The sequence below is a fragment of the Fukomys damarensis genome, unplaced genomic scaffold, assembly GCF_012274545.1.
Source record: "Fukomys damarensis isolate Sample0158 unplaced genomic scaffold, DMR_v1.0_HiC HiC_scaffold_16, whole genome shotgun sequence".
NCBI lineage: Eukaryota > Metazoa > Chordata > Mammalia > Rodentia > Bathyergidae > Fukomys > Fukomys damarensis.
This window is the reverse complement of record NW_022900928.1, coordinates 28,647,430-28,659,794: the sequence shown is the minus strand read 5'-3', so window position 1 is coordinate 28,659,794 and position 12,365 is coordinate 28,647,430. Positions and strand designations below refer to the sequence as shown.

The window sequence follows — 12,365 nt, the reverse complement described above, 5'->3', positions numbered from 1 at the left end:
TTTTTTTTTTTTTTTTTTTTTTTTTTTTGAGTCAGGGTCTCACTGTGTAATTCAGGCTGCCTTTGAATTCACTATGTAGCCCAGTCTGGCTTCGAACTTCCAGAGATCCTCCTGCCTCAGCCTCCCAAGTGCTGGAATTAAAGGCATGCACCACCACACCCAGACCAACTTCTCATTCTTGCCCTATCCTGCCCCACTGTAAGGATCTGGCCAACTAAGGAGAGTGGCCCATGATACACAGGACCCCTGGCTGCTATGGGCCCTCCCCACATCTAGGATACCTGAAGTCTTCCTAGCCACCTGTCAGCACTGGCCTAGGTCCCTTATCATACATACCTGCCATACCCGTAGGACATCTCCCCATACCCGCAGCAAAGTCTCTATTCCTTTTGACTTCCAGGCTCCTTGCCCAGGAGTCCCTTATCCTGGCATGAGTCTACCCCTCACCAGGGCCCTCAAAGAGCCTTGTCTTCTAGGTAGTTGACAGAGGCCCCATCCCTGCTAAGATAGCCATCCTGTGGACAGGGCTCCAGTAAAGTCTGTGGGTTAGCATATATCCATTTAGAGTAGGAGAAGGTGCATCTTGTCACCCACCAGTTCATTATCACCTCTCAATTTCCTGTGCCTCCTGGGAATATGAAGCTGCCCAGGGCCCTCAGTGTGCTACGTGTAGCAGGGAAACTGCTCTGTAGAGCTAGTCCTGGAACTGTGGGGTCTGTGCCAGGCCTGAGGGGTGCAAGGGGAGATGGGATTCATCCAGGGATGACCTCAGGGAGGAGGGGGTCTCTGCATGGAGGAGGAATTGCCTGATGGGTCAGCAGGTGGTGCAGAGGCCCAGGCTTGACAGAGCTGTTCGGAAGCTGTGGGTACCGTACATGTGTGGAGCTGCAAATGCAGAGGTTGGGCTGGGCCAGGTCAGAGTGGGCCCTGGGGCTGCCCAGGAGCTCAGTCATGACATGCCCGGAGGGGAGTCACTGCAGGAACTGGCTCACTCATTGGGAGACTCACATTATAAAGTTGGTCTGGGACCTTCCTGGCAGACTGCAGGAAACAAGACTATTTATTAGGAGCAAATAGGAACTAGACTAGCCAGGCATAGTGGTGCACTCCTGGAATCCCGGCACTTGGGAGGCTGAAACAGGAGAATCACTGTGAGTTCGAGGCTAGTGAGTTCATCCTGAACTACATAGTGTGACCCTGTCTCAAAAAACAAAAAGCAAAACAAAACAAAAAATTGGACGGAACAGGAGAAAATATTTGAAGCACTAGATCTGGGATGCCAGGCCAGGATGCCAGGTGGGTGTTAGTGGAAAGGTACTGGCGCATACGTGGCATTGTAGGCCAGCTCCATGGCCTGGCTGCAGGAGGCAGAGGAGCTGCCACCCTTCTCTGCTCCCCAGCAGTCCCCACCATTCTCTGGCTGGTGGCTCCCAGGTTTCAGTCTCTCCACACAGGCACAGGCCTGACCCGCTCCTAGCCGTGTTTTCTCTACTCTTGACCAACACTGGGTTTATGGGCCCAGAGATAGAGCTTGGGTCAGTCTGTGTCCAGGTGGGTCAGACTCAAAGAGGCTGCTTTCTGAGAAACCGTCCCAGCCTCTAAGCCCGCGGGAAAGCCTGGGCTTCAGAGGACTGTTGCCTTTGCATCTCTCTTTAGGTACAAGGTGGGGCTGAGCAGCCTGGCTCTGTGTGTGACAGTGCATAGTAGTGGCAGCTGGACTTATCACAAGGGTTGAGGGCCTCCTCCTGCATGCTGGAGAGAAGCAGAGGATGCTTATAGATGTATAGCATCCCAGGCATCCTCTGGAGCACTGGACTTGTGTTATCTCATTTAGTTCTCGGGGCAACCTAAACGTGTAAGCAGTATTGGATTCATCTCACAGGAGAAAACAGGCCCTGAGAGGCGAACAGCCTGCCTGAGGTTGTGTATCTCTTAAGTGGGGGACAGGGATTCGCAGCTCCCAGGCAGTCTGGCTGCAGACACCATGTTTTTTTTGTTTTTGTTTTTTGGTACTGAGGATCAAACTTGGGACCTTGTGCTTGCAAGGCAGGCGCCGAAACCACTGAGCTAAATCCCCGGCCCCCAAGACACCATGTTTAACGCCTCCACTGAGTTGTCTGGGCAGTGTGGGATAGAAGGGGTCTGGGCAGTAAGAGAACGTTTCCTCCTCCTCTTGCCTCTTCCTGCTCAGTCGTATGTAGTAATGGAATAGAAACAGGCTCAGTTCCCATCCTGGTAGAGATCATCATCAGAATAGGGGAACTCTGCCAGAACGGGGCAGGGGTGGGGGGCAAGGCACACCGAAAAGGCCTCAGGCCGCAGCTGAAAGAACATATCTCTGCGGTGGACTCCTGATCCTGTTTCTGGCTTCCCACTATTTTGTGATTTGGGCTCTGTGTTGTTGGACAAGTTACTTCCCCACTCTGTGCCTTAGTTCCTTATTAGTACAAAAAGGGCAATAATTCTGCCTGGCAAGTTTGGCTACAAAGAGGGAGGAGTGGGGAGATTCCGGGTTGGGGTTGGAGATGGCCTAAGAGACACCCTGACCACACTTGACCCCTCTGTCCTCTCTTCTTCCAGTGGGAGCGCCTTTGGTTCCTGCTGCTCACCTTTACCTTTGGCCTCACGCTCACCTGGCTCTACTTCTGGTGGGAAGTCCATAATGACTATGATGAATTCAACTGGTGAGTGGGCTAGGGCTCCCTGGCATCCAGTGGAGGGGACCTGGGGACTCGCATTTGAATCTCTCCCCCAGGTTAGCCAGCAAGGCTCTGCTACCATCTCTCTGCAGCCTGAGCAAGACCAGCCTGAACTTCTATCCTGCCCACTTGCAGGGTTTGGAAGACTTCTCAGAGCACTCAGCTTGGGAATGGGCCTTGGAAGGCCTTGAAGGATGGTTGGGCTGGGCCTGTGACCTGAAGAGGCAGGAGCCGAAGCACTGAAGAGATGCGGGAGTACCTCCCTAGTGCCACACCATGGAAAGAAAGAGTGGGATGGGGCTGCACTCAGCCCAGGACTGGGACCTCTAGTCACCCACTTTGTAGATAAAAACTCCAAGCCCCAAAGCTGGATAGGAGGATCCCATGAGTTCGAGCCCAGCCTGAGCTACATTGTGAGTTGAAAGCTGTTCTGGACTGCATAGTAAGACCCTGTCTCAAAAAACCACAAAAAGGGCTGGGGATTTAGCTCAGGGGCACCGTGTCTGCCTCACAAATGCAAGGTCCTGAGTTTGATCACCAGTACCAAATAGTAAAATAAAATTTTAAAACCTCCAGGACCCAGAGAGACCAAGCCTTCTGAAAAAGAGTGTCCCATGCTCCTGGGCCTCCTGGAAAGGGCTGGCAAGATGCCGTAGTCTGGAACAATTCAGACTCCTCCATGGGCAACTCAGGTCCAAGAGCAGGGCTTTTGGAGGCAGGTACCTGGGACAGGAAGACACCATCTCTTTTTCTTCCCTCTCCACTGCCTGCCTTTCATTAAACAGTAAAAGGCCATGAGTCGGGGAAGGGTCCTAGGTGCTAGTGGGAACCTTTTCTTTGACAGCTTTGGAGACCGAGGCCCAGGTCACACAGCCAGGTGGGGGCAGTTAGAGTTGAGAAGCCAGAGCTGCTCCTACCTGTCCTGTGCTGATCAGAAGTTCAGGTCAGTGTGACTATGAACAAGTCATCAGTATGCTCTGAGCCTCTCTCTTTCTCTGTAAAACAGGGTAACTCCAACTTCACCGGGTCATTCTGAGGGCAAATTGGGATGAGCGACATGGGAGAGCTCAGGGCTGCACCCACATGGGATGACTGCTTCCTGGGAGACCAGGTCTCCAGCTGGAAGGTGGCTATGATATAAGAGTATGGGGTTCCTAGGACTTGGACGCTGATAGGCCATGGTTCTGGGATTCTGCGAGAATCCTGACTCTGTTTATGGTATATGGTGTCAGATGTCCACTTTCTACAGCACCAGGCTGTGCCATCATCATTAACAAGCATAATAAATGATCTGCTGCTGTCTCACTCCTATCCCACAATAGCTCAGCAAAATGAGCTGAAGCCCAGCCAAGTCCCAGAGGTGGCCTCTGGTTTTTATTAAATATAATAAATAAATTCTGTAGGTATCCAAAGCTCAGGTACTATTGTGAATCATGGGAACATTCTTAATGTTTCTTGAAGATAGACCCTGGATAGTTCTGCTGAACTGGAAGGTAATGTGGTACAGATGGGGTAATTGAGGCCCCACGAGGAACAAGCTTCAACCAGTCAGGGCCAGAAACATATACTGAGGGCACTCTAAAGCGAACAAAGCTCAGGGAGGTTAAATAGCCTTCACACTGTCACACAGTGAGATGCAGACAGATCTGGGGCAGACACTTGAGCCTGACTGTATTATGTTGTCCGCAGAGCCACCCGCGTTTCCAGAGGGCGCTCCCTGTCACTGAGAGACTCATCAGCGGACAGGTGTCTGCCTTGTCAGGGAGGCTGCAAGGAAAGGCCTGCCTGGGAACCTAGGGATGCCGGGGACCTGCAGCTCCTTGACCTGTCACCTCAGTTTCCTGGGGCTTGGTCTTGGGGTTCAGGAGGGCCTACCCTGGTCTTCATGAGCATCTGGGGTTAGTCCATGCAGCAGAAAGATGAGAGTAAGACCCAGGAGGTCAGTGGAGTGGGGAGGAGAAAGACGGGGAGGTCATCTGGCTGTTGCTTTCCTGAAAGGCTCCTTGCCAAAGTGGTTGTACCTAAGAAACAAGTGTGATCAGAGCATCTTTCAGGAGTAGTTGTAAGTCTTGCTCTTCTATGGGTTTCAGTTTCCCCAACTATGCACTAAGATGAGCATTCTCAGTAATGTCACCCTGGACTCTGTGTGAGGCCCTGGGGACAGGGTCGGGGAGGCAAATGCCCCCTAGGGTTCTCCTGGTGTCCCCTCCTAGCCTTTTGCCAAGGCCCAGGATGGTAACAGGCTGACGTGGCCTAGTGCTGGCTCAGATTCTCTTCACAGCCTTGAGCAAGTTGCTGCCTTTCCTGAGCCTCTATTTCCCTAGTTGTACAAGGAAGATATGCGTGGTTCTGTCTTTGTATCTATCGGGAGCCTTCAAATGTTTGTTCCCTTTGAACTTAATTCTATTTATAGGAATTCTGTAATTCTACTTATAGTAATCTGTCCTAAGGGAATATTCAGAAATATAAAAAGTTATGTACAAATTTATACAGTTTTTTATTGTCATAATAGAGAATACTGGAGAAGTGCCATTAATAAAAGTTGACTATATAAGGCACATGAAGTCAATATACCATGTGGCTCTTTTTAAAAAATCACGTTCCTCAACACTTCACTAACATCAGTAAAAACTTGTGCTGAGAGGTTTTTTTTGAGTATTCACCCTGTGCTTTATCGCCTTTTATCCTCTCAAGACCCTCTGAAGGGCATTCTCGTCTTGTCCTCATCCTGTAGAAAAGGACACTAGGACAGTTACATTTGGTCCATTTCAAGACCCTGTATTTTCACATTTCACACTGAAATCAAATCAAGATAAGCATTACAATCTAGGAATTGGTAAGTCCTGTCACCTCTATAAGGCCCTGTAAGCCAGTAAGAGGTAGAATGGAGACCCAAGCCCAGTGTGTGTCTCACCCAAAGCCATGCTTCTGCCCGCTCTCCTGGGTGCAATGGGGTCCCAGCTTTGCTGTTCACACAAATATATAGGCCTGGGGGACACACGGGAAGACAATCCAGTGTGGTCTTGGTAGCAGTTATTTCTGGACGGTAGAATTGTTCTTGTTATCTTTATGTTTCTTTATGTATATCTTTATGTTTCTTGGGCCCCAGATGTCCGTCTGGCACAGACAGGACTGATGGTGTGGGAATGCCCCACCCCGCCCTGTTGTCTGCCTAGTTGCAGCTCTGTGAGACTTGAGCCCATCCAGGCTCCTGGGCCAGGCAGTGGCCTAGGAGAGATGTGACCCTCTGCCCTTCTCATCCCGCAGGTACCTCTACAACCGCATGGGCTACTGGAGCGACTGGTCTGTGCCCATCCTTGTGACCACAGCCACCGCCTTTACATATATTGCAGGCCTCCTGGTATGTGGGGCTGTCCTAGAGGTCAGGTGGCCTTGCTCCTGGAGAAGGGGGAGGGCCCTGCCCTGGCCTAAATAGGAAGCTGGTGTCACTGCACCTTGAAGCCTAGGTCCGCCAAGGTGGGAGGTTACCTGTTTTGCCAGTGCCCCCCCAGCTGTCCCTTCAAGCCTAGCAAGAGCCATCCCAGCTCCCATGTCACCCTGCATACTGCCCCTTCCAGGAACTCTGCTCCTGATGTTCTCCTCACAGAGACTCAGGCCCGCCCATTCTGGACGGGGACTCCATGGGGCCTGTTTCAGAATCCCAACACTTGATGAATTAAGTTGGACCTTCCAAGTGCAGCAGGTCCTGTGACCTTTTAAGAGAAAAAGATCTCAGAAGGAGCCTGGAGGCCTGGTATAAGCTACAAGGAGGCCAGGCTTGGGCTGGGCTGGATGGGGCTGGGCTGGGCACTCCCATCACATCATTTCCTGACTGTTCTAGGTCAGGCCCAGTCACACATGGGGTCTGACTGCCACCCTGGGGCCACTCCTCAGGTGCTGGCACTATGTCACATCGTCGTGGGGCAACAGATGAACCTGTACTGGCTGCACAAGGTAAGGGGTGCTGCTGGGGCTGGGAGGGGAGGGGGCTGGAGGCCGCACAGTGGAGGAAGAGCCGGGACTCACCATCCTCCCCTGGATCCTGGCTGGAACTGCCCTGGTGGCTCCTACAGCACACTTCTCACAGCCTGGCATGTAGTCACTCATGTACCTGTCACAGCAGCCCTGTGGTGTAGGCTGTCACCATCCCATTTTGTAGGTGGAAGAGCCGAGGTACAGGGAGGTTAAGTAACTTGCCCAGGTCTCCCGGTTTGCAAGTGGAAGGTCTGGGTTTCTAGTCCCACAGCCACATGCTGAACCAGCATAGTTCATGGCTCATTTTGCAGCCCTGGCCTACTGGGGCCTCACATCTGAATTTCCTCTTTGTTCTTCAGTGAGCTCTTTATTAAACCCTGATCCAGTGAAGTAATTTTCTTAAAACCTCTTTCATGGCTCCCAGAGTGACCCAACCCCCACCCCCATGATCTGGCCCTGCCGACATCACCCTGCTCCTGTCAGGAACAGTCCCCTCCACTTCTGCCACAGGAGACACCTCCAGCCTTCCTAACATGCCTGCTTCTTCTCTGCTTCCAGCCCCTTGCTCTTGTGCTCACTCTCTCTTTTAATTCTTTTCTTGTTACTCCTCCCGTGTCTGCACAGCCTTCTCCCCCAGGGCTCCCCGCCCTGGCAGCCTCCTCTGCTACATTTCGGGCATCTGTGTTTTAAGTGTCCATCTGGCTCCCCAACTCCAACCTGTTCTGGTCTGGTGCTCCTTGCAGGCTAGAATTGGCACCGACACTCTTCTCAGTCCAGCACCAAACCCAAGCCCAGGCCCACACCCAGAGCAGGCTTTTTACAAGGCCTTACCACATAGTTGGTGCTGAGTATGGGTCTCTGGTGCCTGCTCTGCATAGCAGGGGAACAAAGGTGGTGCAAACCTGTCCATGACACCCCTGTCTCCCAAGAACACTGGGCCATGGCAGAGGGCCAAATCATCCTTGTTCCCAGAGCCAGGCCCATGGTGGATGTGCCATTTAGGAAGGGACAGAAATGTTCAGAAACAATCATTTGCCCATGAGATGGGGTCAGAGTGACTCCAAAAGAAAGAGCTCTCTCCAGCCAGAAGTGGGACAGGGATCCAGAAGAGGAAGAGGGACTGGTGAGCTTGGGTTGGGCTGTGTGGAGGAGGCAGTGCCTGTGAACAGATTGGGGATACAGGAGACAGGACGGGCTCTGTGGTCAGTTACATGGGTAAGGAGCTTGGGAGCCAGACCCACATGACCAAAGTCTTGCAAGGGTTAAGAGCAACACGTAGTCCTGGTTCTGTTCCACCTTTCTCCTGCTGATCACTCTACTCTGAGGTTTCCTTTGGGGCTTTTGCACCTCCCTCATTGAGGCACTTTCTTCTCCTGGCTGTAAAGCTGACACATGAAAGAACTGCACCAGCTGGCACTCTGGGTGGGGCCGCACACATTGTGGTCACCTCCTGGGGCCATGCCCAGCTCTCAGCAGGCCAGGTCACACCTGCTTCATCCTAGTGGAGTGTCCTGTAGAGCCACTGAGAGAGCCGGAAGTGGTGGATCGATGTAGGGAATAACATCCCCTCCTCTGCCATTGCCATCTCCTCAGGTGTGCTTTCCTCTGCCCTAGCCCCTCCCAGAGATCTGGGGGAGAACTGAACCTAGCAGGAGGGAGAGTAGAGGGCTTATGGATGCTTTACTAAGGACTTGGAAGTGCTCTGGATGCATTCTTTCCAAACTTCTGTCACTGCATTCCAAGATTCTTAGGAATCTATATTCTTTTGTTTGTTCGATTCATTTCTGACCATGTAATACACTGATGTGGTTCAAAACTCAAAAGAGAGAAAAAAAAAGTGTACATGAAAATCTCCCTGTTGTCTTTCTAGAGATATGTGAAGCCCATTCAGAAAACAGAAAACATTTCCTTTTTCTTTTCCTTTAAACATGAATGGCCCAGCGCCCCCGTGCCCTGCCCCTTACAAATGCTTGGAGGACCTCTTCATTGGGTACATTGAGAGCACCGCACAGGTGCCATCACCTGCTCCTGCTCCCTGCTGTAGACAGTCCCTAATTCCAGAGCTGTCCAGCTAGTCCCCTGTAGATGACTCCAATCAGTCCAGTTGCTTCCAGTCCTTCACTACAGCAGTGTGACAGTGACCTGGGAGAGGAGTTTCTCAGTTAAGAACATGTACTTTTATCATTTTGATCTTGCCAAAAAGCCTCTTTGCCAGATGTCACCAGGATGTGCTCCCTTGGCAATGTACGGCCATGCTTATGGAAAACACCCTCACCCATCCGGAGTTAGCTGATGTCTTCATCTTTGCCAGTGTGATGGGTGACAGTGGTTCCTCACTATACTTTTAATTTGCATTTCCCTTAAGATGAGTTACATTTGGCCTTTCTCACAGGATTAAGTCGTTTGTATTTTCTTCTCTAGCAAAGGTCTCTCCATATCTTTTGCCCTTTTTTTCTGTGGGATTTGCTCTTTGCTTATCAATTTGCAGGAGATCTTTATAGATTTGGAAATGGGCCTTTTGGCTGATGAACTGCAGATAATTTCCCCTAGTTTGTCATTCATCTTTTGGCTTTGCTTATTGTATTTGTGCCATAGGGATTTTAAGAAATTACTGAGTACTTGAATTTCTCACCTCTTCTTCTGGCCTCTGGTTTTTTTGTCAAACTTGGAAAGGTCTTTCCCACTCTGAGATTATATAAAATTTCTCTGTGGCATTACTTGGTAATTACATGTTTTTACTTCTTTTAACATTGAAAAAAAAATTTTAAATCTGTTTTAGAAGTTATTTTGGAGCATGGTGTGATCTTACTTAGTTCCTTGTAGATGGCTTCCCAGTGTCCCCAGCTGTCTCCACTGAGTAAGCCAGCCTTCCCCTCTAATCTGAGATGCCACTTTGATTATATACTATATATTTTAATACATTCAGAGCTAGTTATGAACTTTTTACTTACTGTCATTTATCTCTCTGGTCTTATACCAGTATCAAGCTGCTTTGAAGGCTGAAGTTTTAATCATGACCTGTATTTTGAGTCCCTGGTTGCCCTGAGTCCTGAGGAGTAAAGGCTCAAGATGCTCAGAGTGGGTGGGGAGCCATCTGGGCTGAGGCCTGGTGCTGTAGGTTGGTCCGAGAGCCCTCCTGGGGACTTCCCTTCTCCTCCCCAGTCACCCAGAGCTCCTATCTCCCAGAAACCTATCCCTCCCCAACCAAGGTGAGCTTCCAGGAAAAGCTCAGGGCCAGGAATGAAGGGGAAATTGAGACTTTATGGGAGGTAAACAGGAAACCCTCTCCTGAGCTGTCCCTTCTGGCCACATCTACCACCCAGAATCAGTTCAGTGCCACCTTTAGGGGGCTCTGGTCATAGCTCTCACCTCCCAGACACCCTGTCATAGCCCAAGCAGCCTGTACTGCTCCCATCTATCATTTCTTTTCTTCCCTGCTGCACAGACAGCAGTGGCCACTGAGGCCTGCACAGAGGAGGGTCTGTCAGCGACCCAGAGGCCACAAACCGAGGCCAGGTGAACTGGGCTGATCCTTTGCCTCCAATGCAGGCTTGATCCACACCTCTGCCCGCTTTCCCACCATGCCCACTTCATCAGCCCTTCCAGTGAATGAAGACTTCTCCTCAATGACTGGCCCAAGCTCCACAGTTCTTGCTGGTGTCCAGCCTGTCTCCCTCCGGCAGTAGTTAAGGAAGTCATCGCACTAATCCATCCACTCTGCACATAACCCTATTCAGCTGAGAGCACTTACCTGTGGCAAGCATTTCCTGCTGGTACAACCTCTGTACTAAGCATTTCATGCATTTTCTTATTTATCTTCTCCAAATCCCTTCCAGGTAGACACTTACCATCCCCATGTCCCAGCTGAGGGAAGCTCCCTTGAGAAGGTCCCCTCCCCAAATGCATGGAGCCAGGATTTGGATCAGGAGGTAACTCAAGTGTGTTTTTTCACCTTGGGCCACTGTCTGCCACTGGTACCCCAGAACCCAGAGGCCAGATACCCCAAGGAGGCCATCCTGTTGCACCACTGCAAGGCTAGGTTCCAACTGCTGTCTGGTCCTGACCCCCAGGCAAGACTCACTGAATGAATGAGGACTGACTGAATGAATGAATGAACATCCCACTGCCCCCTCCACCCATCCTGTTGCCATCACAAACCATAGCCCCAGCAGGACAGAAAACCAAAAGACCAGTATCTCAGAGGAGGACCATGGTCTGTTTCTAGGGCTGTATCCTCCCCAGTCAGCTGTAAGTACGGGAGCACAATGTTACAAGTCAGTGCTATCACTGTGCTTTATGGACATGATGAAGGGAGGAAATCCCACACTGAACATTGAGTGTGCTGCTGAGCACTATGGTTACCACTGCAGCAACTATAAAACCTAGAGATGATGAAGTTTTAATTGTATTAAGATTATAAGGAATTGGTTTTATTGCAACTATTTTCCCTGGCTGTTGTGCACACAGAAACAACCCTTCAGGGATGCCCGCTATCTCCCTGGCCACAGAGGGCAGATGCCTGGAGGGGAAGTGGGAGGAGGGATGTAACCTGGATGCCTAGGAAAGGGCTTCTCAGGATGGGAGAAGCCTCCCAGAGACTCCTCACCTCCCTGACTGCAGCCTAGCCCTGAGGTGGGCAGAGGCTGTTTGTTTCTGGACCTGCCCCTGCAAAGCCGTGAGGCCAGGGAAGCAGGCCACATGTTCCTGGGTGTGAAATGAATATAGGACCTCATGTGGGACATCAGACGTACACCTGAGGGACACCCTGAAGTGCTCTCACAGACCCAGGCACACACACCTGCATGGCCTTGTCGCAGCCCATAGAGACCCTCAACTTTTCTCAGCCTTGTTAACTATTTCTTAGGGAGGTGCTTGTTTCCATGCCAATGAACTAAAGTATCAAGGCTCCAAAGGAAAACTTAATCCCAGGCAAGAACTCATCTCCCCTGCCTGGTGGGGAGCAAAGACAGACAGGCTACGTCTCTGCCTTCATGTCTAGAAAGTCCACGTGGCCCTTGCTCAGTTGGTGGAAGCTCTCAAATGCTGCTGCCCAGAAAAGGTTTTGTGGGAGGAGATGGGGGCGTGAGGACCTTGTTGGCAAAACAGATTGATGGGAGCAAGGAGGTGAGCAGTGCCCTGGGGGATGAGTCTGAGAAGCCAGCTGGTAATGTGTGTGGCCTTGGTGGGCCTTCAGAAGAGTAGGGGCTTCAGGATGCTGGAATAGAGGGGTGGCTGGGCTGAGGGAGCAGGTTTGGAGAGGTGGAGAGAGTGGGGAGGCAGACCAGGGCTCCTGGGGTTAGTGCTGGGAGCTCGGTAGCAGGAAATGTGAGCTTAGTTTTATTTGGTTAAGGGTTTCAAGTGCCATCTGTCCCCAAAGAAATATGTCCCCTGAAGATTTTCCCTGGTCCTCTGTCACAGCTGTGGTCCTGGTTTTCTGCAGGAACTGCGGAAGGCAGCCTTATAATACACCAGAAGCTGGATGCCCAGAGGCTGGGGTTGGTGAGCCTGGGAGACAGTGCCAGAGGGCAGTCCTTCCTCACCCCTTGCTTCTACAGGAAGTGCCGCTAGGTGGCCCAAGGAGACCCTCTGGGCTTCGTGTTTTTCCGCCTCATCTCGTCTTCTCTCCACCTTTCCTTCTCTTCTGCTCTGTCCTTTCCTCTCAGGTTTGGCCTGCTCCTCTGTCTCTGGCTG

General features: G+C 51.2%; 1 protein-coding gene across 7 annotated transcripts in view; it reads left to right on the top strand.

Moving 5' to 3' along the window:
- Window positions 1-12,365, top strand: part of Gdpd5 (glycerophosphodiester phosphodiesterase domain containing 5) — a 93,991-nt gene that overhangs the window by 62,143 nt on the left and 19,483 nt on the right. For 6 of the 7 annotated variants that reach the window (XM_010603309.2, XM_033764224.1, XM_010603310.2 and 3 more), the window contains 3 exons: window positions 2,581-2,684; window positions 5,967-6,060; window positions 6,594-6,653. In XM_010603309.2, the coding sequence (XP_010601611.1) occupies window positions 2,581-2,684; window positions 5,967-6,060; window positions 6,594-6,653 (258 nt within the window). Of the gene's footprint in view, window positions 1-2,580; window positions 2,685-2,753; window positions 3,113-5,966; window positions 6,061-6,593; window positions 6,654-12,365 lie in introns of those variants that run through there. The other variant, XM_010603311.3, reaches the window with a different exon arrangement.